At 41.4% G+C, this 15,245-nt stretch overlaps 1 protein-coding gene across 2 annotated transcripts; it reads right to left on the bottom strand.

Moving 5' to 3' along the window:
• Positions 1–1,126: 1,126 nt before the first annotated feature.
• On the bottom strand, positions 1,127–7,140 carry LOC124702799. 2 transcript variants are annotated; one of them, XM_047234964.1, is made up of 10 exons: positions 7,041–7,140; positions 6,726–6,966; positions 4,677–5,111; positions 4,410–4,547; positions 4,228–4,331; positions 3,923–4,144; positions 3,104–3,598; positions 2,009–2,433; positions 1,575–1,668; positions 1,127–1,500 (listed from the first exon to the last, which is right to left on the bottom strand). In XM_047234964.1, exons 2-10 carry the CDS (start codon positions 6,909–6,911, stop codon positions 1,392–1,394), a joined length of 2,208 nt encoding a protein of 735 aa, XP_047090920.1. In that variant the 5' UTR covers positions 6,912–6,966; positions 7,041–7,140; the 3' UTR covers positions 1,127–1,391. The 2 variants fall into 2 exon arrangements, with proteins under 2 accessions (XP_047090920.1, XP_047090921.1); XM_047234965.1 differs by having other exon boundaries at positions 3,104–3,595.
• Between the last annotated feature and the right edge of the window lie 8,105 nt (positions 7,141–15,245).

Here is a 15,245-nt window from a genome sequence, read left to right as displayed (position 1 = left end):
GTGTGTCTGCCTGTGTAAATGGAATCCACATGTCCGATCACCCATACTTTTTGTACTAGGCAGAAAATTCAAGTCTTCAACCAAACATGCCCACAATAGGTGATAGATACATTAAGTCTCCACTCTCCACCTCCTACATATATAGACTCTTTACATTCTTCTCTACCATGTCGCATTTCTTATGTAAATTTTGATGCTACCACTTCTCGGAAACTGAAATTGTACGCTTGAATAATACTGAGCGGGTTGACATGAAACTCGTGAAAAGTGTTAGGAATGGTAGGCAACGGGAGCACCGGGAACAGAAATTGTTAGGGAAGCTGTTGGCGCAAAGTGGTATGCGTATGAGGTTTATGTATCCATGTAATCACGGTACTAGTAATATCCAGTGACTGGGTAAAGATGTGCACTCAGCTACTGCATCTTTCTAGAGTAGTAAGGCGAAACCGGTGACAAAATCTGGGCCATCAGCTGTCAAAAGAGCCGACTGGCCGTAGCAAATAAAGCTGGGTCCCGGATCCCTATCCTTCTGCTCCAGGGGTTTGCTTTGCCACGGCGACGTCTTGTTAGCTGTGCGCCTGTGCCCTTGTTCCTTGCGCATCTTGTGGCCTTGTGGCAAAAGCTAGCAGATGTACACGCCACATCTGCCTCATGATGTGTTTGTCTACAAATCACACTTCATGCCATTGATTCCAAAACAGGAACCGAAAGTACTGTAATCACGTATTGCATTTGTGTATCACTGCGTACCAGATCCATGGAAATGAATTTGAGAGCAGAGAGCTTCTCAATTTGAAAAAGAAGACGTATTATGTGAAATTCTTTTGGCAGCAGACCTTCCTTAAAACTAACATGCATTTAGAGATGCTGAAAGAAGACGAAAGATGGTTTAGAAGTTCGTAGCAAAAGGTCAGATCAAGGGCTTTAGCCACAAAACAGTTTCAAGCAATCAAAGGAAACGGCCGATAAAGGCACAAGCACCAAATATAAGATCCATGTGATGTGATGCTCATGTAGTCATGTCTATTTTGGTTTATGCTACTGTGAAAAATTATATGCTTGTAACAAAGGTGGAGATTCTGGGGAAAAAAATCGAGATTTGGTGAGGTAGAAATAGCAGCATCGGTTCCTCAACTCCAGATGTATTTCAACAATCATCAGTTCTACAGAATAGTCAATATCATAAAATTTTGCAACTAACAACATTTGTTACTGAATTACAAAATGAGACATCTGTCATTGTGTTAGGCAACTAGAGTCTAAGCCAAAAGGTCCATTGTGGACACGCTGAACATCATTACATTTTGCAACTAAGAACATTCCTTACTACTGTGTTAGCCAGCTAAAGAAAAATTCTAAGGGCAACAAACATTGACGGGACAATAAAAACTTTAATTCCGTCCCTGTTTGGTTGCGCCGCGGCAGAGCATCCAGTATTCTCTGATGCCAATATGCATCCAAGGGTAGGGAGAAGATAACAGGTGCAGTGTTGTAGGGATCCTGGCGTCAAATAGAGCAAGTGTCACGAATGCCATGAAAAGGATAAAACTGAATCATAAAAGATAAGTAGCAACCTTGCACCCCTAAGGATTCCATGTGCCAGTTGTTTGCAGAAAGGGAGAGCAATACCCTTGAAAACTTTTTGGTAATGTGGCCCAATTACTTGGCCTGCATTTAGCTTCATTTTTGTTAGCAAAATCTCAGCTGAAAGAAACTACACAGGGGAAGAAACTGTATGCTAAAGATGATCTCATTTTTCAAAGCATGATTTCTTTCGTCCATATGATATACAAATATAAGGAGACATATTAGAAAACGGGTGTTAAAGTAAAATGACAACATAACAGGCCTGACACACTCATTTGTTTAGAAGGAAATCATTACAAAAATTGCCTTGAATAAAAAGCAGACACTGCTCAAGATGTTATAGTAAAACTACACCAGCCAATAAACAAGTGTGGCATGAGCATAATAAAGGTGTCGACAAAAGAATAGAGAAACAGCTTACCAAGTGTGTTATAGTTACAGTTAAGTTCTGAAACTAGCGGTACAGAATGTACATGGATGTCGGTTTTCTTTTCACCAGATGCACTGGTTGAACAATATTCAACTGGTAGAGCATCATCATCATCAGTAGAAACTGACGAGAACAACACGGGGAGGAATAATAACCCAGCAGGAAATCTTTGCCTCCTTGTCACCCACAGAAATAAAGCAGCATAAGGAGTACAGTGGATTATAGAAATTGCAATCTCCAATACTATGCACAAGCAGATGATTGTGCTGCTCAAGATAGTGAAGAATATATAGAATATAGAAGCTGTCGGTAGAAGAAGCAAGACTGGTGTAAACAACAGGGAACCAACCACATGTTGTTCAACTGTGTAGTCATAGCTATCTAATCTCTGCCTAAGAGGATTCCATTTGCGCCCTCTGTTAATAATACAAGCATGTATCAGCAAGTCTACAAGAAATGTACAAGGAAGAAATCTAATGAAGAAACAAAATATTTTGAAACTTAAATTGCTATAAGTTCATTTAGAACTGCAACAGTTGATTAATTAAATCACTAAATAAACGGTTAGTTAAAACAGTCATCAAAATAAGGACGCCAATTAAGCCAGAAGATGAGAAATGAACATCATCCTAACTTTTACAGCTGTTCATTTCTCTAAAAGCTGTTAGCTCCACGATGAAAATGCTAATTATTATCCAATAACATTTTTGTTTACTCTCTAAAAGATGTCAGCTCCACAATTGATTATTAAATGTTCGATGTTCACCATGGAAGCAACATATCCATTGTAAGAGAACTTAAGCATGTGCAGATGTAAAACTGGGCACAACCGCACAACAATACAATGACGTGTCCCATACAAAATAGACAAAAGTGTGATAATCTTCTGTACTATAAGTATAATTTGTTGTCTTTGTGTAGGGTGCACATATGATCATATATTTTTATCAATTCTACATGCACAACACATACAGTTCTAGTGCTATGAAGAAAATTAGATTATATTTTAAATTGTAAAACAACTAAACCCAAAAGAGTTCATTACATCTGAGGTGCATTTACCCAACAATGTATCCACAGCTTTACCTGAAAAGACGCCACAACGATGTCACTGTCTGAATCTGCCTTGAATATATTAAGGAGATTAACCACTGAAGCAGGGTAACATGTAATGTCGCAAGCTGGATAATGTCTATGAAGAATGAAACAGGAACTGTGAAACCTAAAAGGATTCCAGAAAATGCAAGGCCTTGAATTATATGCTTCAGGAAGCCTCCCAACATGAACCAAAGGGTAGAATAAATTTGGATTGCATTCAGAGAAATCATGCCTAGAAGTTCTGCTAACTCCGTATTCAGCTTAAAGCCTGCTGGAACACCCATCAGCCACACACAACCAGATCTCAGGACAGCATCTGTCATGTAGTGGAGAAGAGAAAAAGTCCAGGAGCAAATAGTCTCCATGTTTAACAATAATGCTGTTCCAAGGATGAAACCCATCAGAAGATCCATGATAATATTTGACCACAACGCATGCTTCTTAATTGCAGCTTTGTGTGCATATTCAACATTCACAGAGGAGCTGCAGAGTATGGAAGTAACATGATAAGATACCCAGGATAATTGAAGAGAAGCTTAGTGTTAATAACAATCTATCCTACCATCACCACTAACAGCTAAAATATATGTAATCTCAACTTCTAATATTGGGGAAACAAAAAGGTTCCTTACATCAAGGTTAACGTGAACCCATAAATGGAATGAAATACAGTAGTCAGCTATCATAAAGCAAAGAAACCAGGTGAGGTTGGCAACCACATTTGACATGACTAGACGAGATAACTAGCTACCGGTTAATTAAGTTATAATGGAAAACTTAAGCAGCATCATAGGCATCCCAAGTTACCTTAAGGAGGTGTCTTGAAGGGAAACCGGCAAATACAGAATTTGGCAACAACGGAGATGCATGTTTTTCCATGAGTGTCTGAAGACCTTTTGTAACATGGAGTACTTGGACACATGGCTTAAACATTTTCTGAACAGTTGAATGAAGATGTAGACAATAGTCAATACTGAAGCCAAAACTATTCCGGTCAAATGTTGCAACAATTGAACTAAGGCCTCAAACCTGAATAAACAAGCAGCAGTCAGATAAGAGAAGAAGAAGAAAACAGTGCTAGTCAGAGAAGGTAGACAAAGGATGATGCTTACACAGTTGCAAGCAAGAAATGAGCTGCAGAACTATTATTCGCAGTTTTCCAAGAAACTGGTACTCTAGCTGCATTTGAGCAATTAAGCGCCAAAACAATCGGATCCTACAAACATATATGTGGACCAGATTATTTAACTGTTTAGATTATACTGTAAGAACATGTAAGCAGTAAGGAGCATACCAAATCAAGAACTGGTGGTCTTTTTTGCAGATCACATATCCAATTCGGCTTCTTGAAGGGGGGCTTCAAACTATGAGGAGCATCATCCCCCTGGGAAAAATGGTTTCTACCAGCAATTGGAACATCATAAAGTATGACCTAAATAAATTGAAAAGAAAAAAGTAACTGGTCACAGTAAGCAATTGAACAGTACCAAAGGAAATAGTTTACAATTATCCAAACTATCATTATCACAAGGTTGTAAGAAGTGAGAGTTGACTTACATACGTGGCAATGATTAATCTCAACATTCTGGTCATCAAGATACAAATGCTGAAGCATTGGAATTTGGCTCACATTACATTTGAAGCACTTTTCAGGCTTACAGCAAAAGTGCACCCAGTTGCCACCTTTAACTACTGACTTCTTGCAAGTATCCAGAAAACCATCTAATACGCTACAATCACATTCCCATTTTCTATTATTTCTGCTTTGCTCTTGATCTTCACTTCCCAATGATCCATTCAATACAACAGAACTGTCTTGGTTTTTGGCAGAATGCTTTGTCTTAACAGCTTGAGTCTGCAACAGCCGATATTTTTCTTTAACACAGCAGGCTTCAAAATCTCTTGGAAGATGCATAACACAATCCCCAAGGATGGTAAATGCTGCAGATTCTTGTAGTGTTATTGGCATCCTTTTATCTGAGGAAAGGATGGTCGCCTAACAAAAAAGAAAACATTTAGCAAGGTAGCAATCTCAAAATCCTAAAAACATTAGAAAAAATATCCTCACTTCTCTTATAACTATATGTATATTACAATATTAATTAAGAAAATACAACAAACAAGTTTTTTCCATCCTTGGATCTTTTTATCTTTCATTCAGCAAAATCTGATCAAATGTTTCACATCAGGAATTATGAAATTTAGAAGCTAAAGATGACTTCACGCTAGATGTTATATCCCCCTTCTCGTAATACATGTATCCAATTTTTATAGTATGTGAATGGACGATTGCAGTAATCAAGCAATGGTCCTGGTATCAAAACATGTAACACAAATAAGCTGCAATAAGGATCTAAGTCAAGTGAAACATTGAGGATAAAAAATACAGACCACCACAAAAGGCCAATAAGACATAAGTTTGGCTGTAAAGGGAAAGCTCATACTCAAACATTTCCAAGTCAGCTGTTTGAACAATAAAATGATTTAAATATTCAGAGCCTTCAGACATAAGATGATTCAAAACAATAGAAGTGTTACGAGAAACCGATTCAACAAGTGGCGGTGCCAGGACTTAAGTGTTGTGGTGTCAATGCTTCATAATGGCTTAACATGTAGGGATTTATGTCTACAAATTCAAAAAAATCAAAAGTCTAATGGCAAAGCTGTGATGTGTAGCACTGCCACTGCATTTAACCACCTTACCATAAGTCCATAACATGTACATGATCTTCACTTGATGTTCAGTTTAAGTAACGCACACAAACTAGATTAAGCTAATGGCTACAGATTTCAAGGGCTGGAAGAGGGTCATACGAAATATTTGCAAAATACCCCCATTCAACAAATTCCGCTATTATCTTTCCTATGGTCCATGCAGAAATATTAAATCCAAGAATGGTGTCATTCCCTTGTGCTAACCAAACACAAACTTGTTGGTTAGATTATCCATTTCGACTAGCCAAACACAAACCAGCGGTATCAGATGACTCCAGGATGCAGGCATCAATACAAAAAAAAAAAAATCCGTTTGGTTCCTGAGGATTTTAACTCGTAAACCCCTAACCCAAAGCCAGAAGCATGCATATACAATATTCGTTCTTTTATCGCAATTCAGGGATGAGGTCCGCTTATTTATTTCCATTGGGAGAGGGGTTTCAAATATTCTTTCTTTTAGTAAATAAATAAGTTATTTGTGTATCTCACCGACTGTGCACTAAGTGCAGCTAAAAGTCAGCCACGTAAGAAAATCAATAAATGCGTTGCGACAAACAAAAAGTTAGGGCTGGTTTGACTGGCCTCCCCACGTTGTGAGTGTTCTATGCCATATAATTATCTGCATTGTGATTTATGTGCTACTACCTACTATAATAAACGAGCGGAACCAGATCATATGTTTTGCCTTCTTAACTGATCTCTTATATAAATTAGGTTAGTTCGCCTTAAAATTTGAGAAATCTTCTTACAGTATAACAAAATGAACCAAACTGGCCATTGTCAAAGCCTCCAGCTAAACCCTAATAGAATCCAAGATAAACGGGATAAACGGCAAAGTACATTTAAAAGCACAATCGATGCCAGTATTGTAAACTGTAATGCTGCCGTGACTGACCTGTAAGGTGTCGAGGCTGGGGAAGGACCGCAAGATCTCTCCCTCGGAGACAAACGCCGAGACGACGATGTCGACAGAGCCCGCGTGGGGGAAGAGCCACCCGAACATGACATATCTGGTGGACACGGACTCCTCCAGCTCTGGCTGACGCTGCTGGCGCGGCCACCAGATCCTGCACCGCTCCATCGGGCAGGGGCTGATCTAGATGGTGTGCCCAGAAATTGTGAAGGTCCCTCCCTCCCTGCTAGTGGAATTGATTTAGCTAAGAGAGAGAATCGCTCGCTGCTGGATGAGAAGGAACGACGTAGCTCATACCTCAGAGGAAGGAAGGAGACCCAATGGCCACAGACTGGGACGGGGGCGGAGACAGCAGCGGGAACACGCGCGATGCTCCGGGAGCCGACGAAGAAGGGGGACGGCGGTGGCGGCGGCGGCAGCACGGGGCGGGATCGAGGCGTCGGTCGTCGGCCTCCGGCGGAGACGCAAGGTACGGCGCGGCGGAAGAAGGCACGGCAAAGAGGGCGAGTCTGGTTGCAGAGGATGTGTTTGGTACAGTGCATCACCCTAGCATGGATGCTCATGGTTGCAGAGCCAGAGGAAGTTAAACTTTTAACTTCTAGAGAGCCAGGATCAAACTCAGATTTTGTTTCTACAATATCTTTTTACTATAAAATGGAAGTTGGGCACATTACTTTTAAATAGCATATGATGATTCACGGCTGTCAAATATCCTTCAACACTCGTAAACCTCTAACCATCATCATCTGATGGTATATTTCTTTAGAATGTGTTCGATCTGAAATCAAGTGGAATGGAATGCAACCTCTAGATGCGGAATGGACTAGTTCCACCAAATTGGTGAAACCTGGTGGAACGGCTACTAGCAATCACCGAATCGATGAAAAAAAAAGAGGATTGGTTGTCCTCACCCCCGTACGACCCAAAGCCTATCTCTCCCCGTCGTTTCTCTAGTCTCCCTCGTCCAATTGGTGGCGCGGTAGCAACGGGTATCAAACAAGGATGCCCCTTTGGCGGGAAGCAGAAGCGACAATGGCTCTCAAGCGAACATGTGTGGCGGCGGCAACGGGAATCAGGAGCGGCGACAACGGGAATCGCTTCAGCTGAAAGAAAGCTAACAGTCTACACTACTACTAGATGCTATGCCGCGAGCTGATGTTAAATGAGGGGCAACGAGTTGTTGCAGATGTTGGGCATCGACGGTACTTCCAATTGTTAATTATTCAGATCATAAATTGTTGTGTTGGGTCACTAGTCTTTAAAATAGCGATTGCTAATCTTCTATACTGCTATTTGGATGTAGTTTGCCAATCTATACAAGCTAATTGTAGATTTAACTGAAATAGAAAACATTAAAATGCAAAAAAAATGGAATTGGAAATGAATTAATATTACTAAAATTTATATACATGTATTTGTGATGGAGGTAATTTCACTTTTTATCACCTAAGAGGCTACCAAACATAGAGATGGAACCATTCCACTCTACTTGGTTCACATCTTTACAGTCTTTCCCCGCTTTATTATTTAAATTTAGTTAGTAGGCTATCAAATCAGCCGTTTCTTGCTTTGATATCTTTATAAAATTAAAGTTGCGTTAACGTCATGTTATTTAATTCATTACCGAGAAGCAATCCTCGCATCCCCGTTAATTTTGGTTAATCTACTAAAAATAAGACTATAATTTATTTACAAGCCTCCTTTGCAGCATGTGCATCTCTTCAATTGTAGTTCAGTTTAACATATCAGTCCTCTCTCATCTTCTTACTTTTCGCAAGTTGTTTTCTTTCTTTTATGATGTCTCTTTTCATAATGGTTTCAAGAGTTTCCTGTGTCCACCCGATGCCCAAGTGTGATTACATAGTTGCGGTTTAGAGAGCTTTTTATCCACACATCCCAAAAATCAACTAAATTGTTAAAAGTTGTACACATCTATTCACACATCTCTAATTGATATATTAGATCCTTTAGAGAGATAAACAAAAGTAAGCAGAAAGATAAAAGGGGATCTCCAAGAGACTAGCAATCTCACTCCAATACATTTGTTTTCTTAAGTTGGCACCCTATAGTCTCATTTGACACCCTCTATATAGGGTGTGCAAACCGTGCATCTTATGATAAATGTTTCTTTGGGTGGGGAAAACCTTTAGCATTGATGTCATTCCTCTCACTTGTGTGTCTTGTCATTGACGCATGCCACCGCCTCCTCTGATTGCACCTCTATCTCATCCCGCTTCTCTGCCACCGCCTTGCTCCTAGATCGACCTCGCTCGCCATCATGGAAGCTCGGTCACCTGCGACATCACCTCAGCACACTTCCCACCACGTCACTCGGTCCCCAACTCACAACCGTGATGAGCCTAGCCTCATGTGTTGCCCCTATTATTTCACCATACATTCACTAGCTCGACATTGCCACATGGCCCCGCCTCCTCACGCCATGAGAGCGACGCCACCCACCCCCCCAAAGATGGATAGAAAAGGGGGGAAATTATGACCTTTTACATGTGGCTCCACTTGTCATTACCTATGTAAAAAAGGATATAGCCCCCCCCCCCCCTTTTATACGTAGGATAGGAAAAGGTACTCATATTAGATGATTAATAGAAATCATGTAGGATTGGGCTGCCATGTCTACTTAAATCCTATTGGATGAGTACCTTTTTTTTTGTTGTGGTGAAGGAATTTTTCCATGAGGTCTAACCTCGTGATATCTTCTTCCTATTGAATTTTCAACCTGACATTTGTGTTAGATTATTTTCTATGAGATAAGATCCTACGAATCAAATGACATCCAAAGAAAAGTTACCATAGATTTCTAATCCTACGCAAATCTTTTGAAAATCCTATAAATCAAAGGAGCCTAGAGTGAAGCTATGGGCAGTATGGTGGAGAAGGATCCCCAAAAGATGTACTCTCTATATTATTATTATTATTATTATTATTATTATTATTACTACTACTATTATTATTATAGGATCTCAACTATATCTTCTTTACCAAAATGTAATAATCATACTAATTAATACTCGTATATTAGAACAGATACTATAATCTTAACACCTCCCTAAAATCACTCCCTTCAAAATAGGAAGGAGGCGAAAGCACCCTCAAAGAACTCAAAAAAGGCCACTCAGCCCACGCACGCTTCATCACAGGAGGAGCAGAGGAAGACAGGGAAGGATGAGGGGAGTGGGGCCCACACACCTTTAGCTCGCTGACTCCGCCTTCGTTTGCCTACTCCTCCTCCACTCCGATTTTAAATTTTGAAACCCCTCCACCTCTCCCCCCTTAAACCTTGCTCTGCTCTGCCTGCCACTAGGCGCACGCACGCTTCGCGATGCAATTAGCTCCCGCGAGGCGGATGATACCGTCTCTCTGCGGCTCGGAGATTCGGCGCTAGGGGAGGGGGAACGGGGCGCGACGCAGTTAGCTCCCGCGAGGCGGATGATATGACCGTCTGACATTATGACAGCACGTGGATCTTCACGGTTAAATCGCCTTATCAGTTGAGAGTTCACTTATGGGCCAGTAAGAAAAATAGCAATGTTGGACCATCATATGGAATACAATGGAAGAAACTGTGGAATCTGACACTATCCGGTATGTCACCTCCACAAAGATGAACATCAAGCACAAAAGATTTGAGCTAGACACAAGGTGCCCGGTATGTGGACATCTAGATGAAGATGAGGGCTGATACGTCTCAAACGTATCTATAATTTCTTATGTTCCATGCTACTTTTATGATGATACTCACATGTTTTATACACACTTTATGTCATTATTATGCATTTTCCGGAACTAACCTATTAACAAGATGCCGAAGTGCCAGTTCCTGTTTTCTGCTGTTTTTGGTTTCAGAAATCCTACACAGGAAATATTCTCGGAATTGGGCGAAACAAAGGCCCACGATCTTATATTTCACGGAAGCTTCCAGAGAGCTAGAGATGGGCCAGAGGGGAGCCCTGGGGGCCCCACCCCACAAGGCGGCGCGGCCAAGGGGGGGCGCCAGCCTATGGTGGGGCCACCCCCTGGCTCCTCCGAGGCTGCCCTTCCGCCTATATATTCTCTCCGCCTCGAAAACCCTAAAAAGAGAAGCCACGGGACGAGAAAAGTTACGTAGCCGCCGCCATCGCGAAGCCAAGATCGGGGGACAGAAGTCTCTGTTCCGGCACGCCGCCGGGATGGGGAATTGCCCCCGGAAGACATCTCCATGGACACCACCGCCATCTTCATCGCCGCTGCTGTCTCCCATGATGAGGAGGGAGTAGTTCTCCCTCGAGGCTAAGGGCTCTACCGGTAGCTATGTGGTTAATCTCTCTCATGTACCTCAATACAATGATCTCATGAGCTGCCTTACATGATTGAGATCCATATGATGAGCTTTGTATCACTATTAATCTATGTGCTACTCTAGTGATGTTATTAAAGTAGTCTATTCCTCCTTCATGATGTAAAGGTGACGGTGTGTGCATCATGTAGTACTTGGCGTAGGTTATGATTGTAATCTCTAGTAGATTATGGAGTTAACTATTACTATGATAGTATTGATGTGATCTATTCCCCCTTTCATAGCTTAAAGGTGACAAGTGTGTATGCTATGTTAGTACTCGGTCTAAATTGCAACGGTCTATTATGCACTCTAGAGGTTACTTAAATATGAATTCCGAATGTTGTGGAGCTTGTTTACTCCGGCTTGAGGGAGCTCTTGTAGCCCTACACAATGAATGGTGTTTGTTATCCAACAAGAGAGTGTAGAAAGTAGCATTTATTTATTCAGTTATGTGATCATAGGCTTTGCAATCTAGATGTCATATGCTATTCAAGTGTTTTATTATAACTTTGGAGTTACCGTGACCTCGGTGTAATGGTGACAGTGTGTGCGCCGTGTGTAACTCCCTTATGAATTGTGGTGTGTTAGTACCTCCTATGAATGCTCACGCTGACAGTGTGGGGTGTTTATTAGTACTTGAGAATACGCCTTAGAGGTGTGCTTTTGCACACTTGCCCAATGAATTTGAGTTCTTTATTCAACAGGAGAGTAGTATGATGAAGTGCTTATTTATATTCAATTATGATTGCAATGTTGAGAGTGTCCACTAGTGAAAGTATGATCCCTAGGCCTTGTTTCCAAATACTGCAAACATCGCTTGTTTACTGTTTTACTGCATCTTTACTTCCTGCAATATTACCACCATCTATACCACCTGTATTTCACTATCTCTTCGCCGAACTAGTGCATCTATACATCTGACAAGTGTATTAGGTGTGTTGGGGACACAAGAGACTTCTTGTATCGTAATTGCAGGGTTGCTTGAGAGGGATATCTTTGACCTCTTCCTCCCTGAGTTCGATAAACCTTGGGTGATTCACTTAAGTGAAACTTGCTGCTGTTCTACAAACCTCTGCTCTTGGAGGCCCAACACTGTCTACAGGAATAGAAGCGTGCGTAGACATCAAGGGCCATATCTTCCTCAAATGCAAAGCTGTTAAGTAAGTTTGGAGAGTTTTGGACCGCGAGGACACTCAGTTGTCTCTGTGCGAATTTGCCAACACTCATATATTGTCGGTTGCTCCAGAGAAAAGATCCATGGTTATTATCCTTCTTTGGGACTAGTGGACGACGCACAATAAAATAAATGCATGTGAAAGGGCTCTAGCTGCCGATGAAATCTGCTTCCAAGTGCACAAACCTCTGTCAAATTTTACAGCTAACTAATTGTAAGTGCCAATAGTACGACCGCAAAATGAGGCATGTTAACTCCCTAGGATAGGCATTATCAAAGTGAATTATAATATTGCATTTTATTAGGAAACAAATGAGGGTGTGTGGGGCCTTATCGCACGATCTCAAATGAGGACAACCTCATTGCAGATGGAGCGGGTTGTCTAGGTCACCTCAGTAGTACCCTACATGACAAGCTCGTGCTTGTGTGGCGACCATTGAAGTCTGGCAACAGGGGCATGCCAAATGTCTGTGTCCTACACCATGAAGTTAGAAGCTTGTGTATGCTTTCCGTTTATGCTTTTAGTTTAATTTATGTTGTTCGTTCTTGTAATAAGACTGCCCATGCCATCACCAGGTATGCTTTTTCGAAAAAGGAGCAATAGCCCCAGCCTCTGCATCAATTGATGAACATGGCCGCTTATTATAAATCATAAAGTATCAAGTATCAAGTTTGAGTAACAGAAAGGACTGAAATGCATCATGGCGCCAACAGGGTTGCCACGTAAATCAACCAGCGGAACAAGACACATCTAAATAGGCTAGCCATACTCTATCCTATTACTGTGTCGCCACCCAGTAGCCCGGAAGTAGAAATCCTGCGTAACCAGCAGTAGTTTGTTGTAGCCAGTATCCATATCCTTGCGCTGATCCTCCGGTAGTAGGAAAGCCCATAACTATATCCAATGCACAGCTCGGAGAATAGCCTGCAAAAAGTTAGTACCCTTCTGATTATTAAAAATCATATCATTTCTAGTATTCCAAATTATCCAGCATATAGCAGATATACCAATTCTAATTTTCATTTTATCTTTTTTCGGAACTCCATACAAACAGTTCCCAAACATATTAGTAATACTTGTGGGAGGCGGGATATTATAAGCAAAGTAAATCATCCGCCAAATGATAGTAGCAAAAGGACATGCAAGGAATAAATGATGTACAGTTTCATTTGCATCAAACCACATCTTTGAGAACCTATCCAGCCACGTTTAGTCAAGTTATCTTTAGTTAGCAGGACCTTATTGTTAAGAAACCACATGAATATTTTTATCTTTAAAGGAATTTTGAGTTTCCACAAATATTTACGCAAAAATCTAGTATGACCATTCATATAATCAAGGTACATAGACTTAACAAGTAAACAACCCCGAATCCGTAAGCTTCCATACAAACTTATCGAGTTCTTGAGTAAGATTAATGGTAATAAGTCGGCGACACAAGTGCCAACATTCAGTATATTTGTGATCATTTAAACCTCTCCGGAATGTAATATTCAACGGGTTTTGAGCCAACACAGTAGATACCAGAACATCTCTATGTTGGACAATGTTGTAAAGAGAGGGATATTGTTGTGATAAGGGAACATCCCCCAACCAGACATCTTCCCAAAAGTGAACTGAACTACCATTCCCAACTTTGAAATATCCTCTACTAAAGAAATCAGATTTCACTTTCATGAGACCCTTCCAAAAAGGTGAGTCTGTAGGCTTTGACTCAACTTGTGGTAAAGTTTTAGAATGTAGATACTTGTTCTGTAAAATTTGTTGCCACATACCTTCTTCAGTAAGGAGTTTGAATAACCATTTACTAAGTAAACATTTGTTTTTTAATTCCAAAACTTCAATACCCAGGCCTCCCTGATCTTTCGATCTACAAATCATATTCCATCTAGATAGCCTATATCTTTTCTTCTTTTCATCAGATTGCCAGAAGAAATTAGATCTATAGAAGTCTAGTCTCTTTCTCACCCCCACAGGGATTTCCATGAAAGATAGCATAAACATTGGTAAACTTGTTAGCACTGAATTAATGAGAACCAATCTATCCCCATAAGAAAGCATTTTACTTCGCCAACATCCTAATTTAGAGGCAAAACGGTTTTCAACCGGATTCCATTCAGCATTTCTCAAAATTCGGTGATGAATTGGTATACCCAAATATTTGAAAGGTAAAGCACCTGCTTCACAACCAAAAATTTGCTTATATCGTTGTTCAATATCCTTTGCTTTACCAAAACAGAAGATCTCACTCTTGTGAAAGTTAATTTTCAGCTCAGAGAGCTGCTCAAAAATACATAGAATTAATTTCATATTGAGTGCTTTGGCAACATCATGTTCCATGAAAAGAATAGTGTCATCAGCATATTGTAATATCGAAATTCCCCCCTCGACTAGATGTTTTAATAGACCCCCAATTTGACCCACTTCCTTAGCCCTCGCAATAATAATAGCTAGCATGTCCGTCGCAATATTAAACAAGATTGGAGATAAATGATCACCCTGTCTCAAACCTTTCCTAGTTTGGAAATTACGAATGAAACCCGGTGATCGGGGGATACGTGAGCACCCCCTAGCTGCTCGACACGTGTCTAACGACATCCATTAATCCGTTATGTTGTCGTTGTCGTGTCTGGCCGGCGCACTCGAACCCCATCCTCTGTATCCTGGTGACGCCACGAGTTCCAGACTTTCAGTCGTGGCTCTCTCCTGTCCATGTACTCCCCATCGCTTTCCTCTCCCAGAGACAGCCACTCCACACATGAGAGCTCGCGGCCGTCGACCTTACCGGATCTCCTCCACCTACGCCGCGAGTCCTCCGCTCCTTGACGCTGGCGGCGGCGCTTACTGCCATGGCCACACGCGCGTGCTCAGCTCCTCGCTCACCGCCGGTGCCTCGCGGTGGCGCTCGCTGCCATGGACATCCCGCGCCGCAATCCGCCGCCACCGCGCTGCCATGGGGGTTTCCGCGCCGGAATCTGCCCACCAGAGTGA

This window comes from Lolium rigidum, chromosome 3, assembly GCF_022539505.1.
Source record: "Lolium rigidum isolate FL_2022 chromosome 3, APGP_CSIRO_Lrig_0.1, whole genome shotgun sequence".
NCBI classification, from domain to species: Eukaryota; Viridiplantae; Streptophyta; class Magnoliopsida; order Poales; family Poaceae; genus Lolium; species Lolium rigidum.
The sequence above is the reverse complement of the archived record's forward strand: the minus strand, read 5'-3'. Positions and strand labels throughout refer to the sequence as shown.

Coding starts and splice junctions, on each gene's coding strand:
- LOC124702799 (XM_047234964.1), bottom strand. CDS start 6,911: ATGGAGCGGTGCAGGATCTGGTGGCCGCGCCAGCAGCGTCAGCCAGAG. Junction 4,548..4,676: donor TTGAGATTAATCATTGCCAC/GTATGTAAGTCA, acceptor CAATTTATTTAG/GTCATACTTTATGATGTTCC. Junction 1,669..2,008: donor CTGTAACTATAACACACTTG/GTAAGCTGTTTC, acceptor AGCTAAATGCAG/GCCAAGTAATTGGGCCACAT.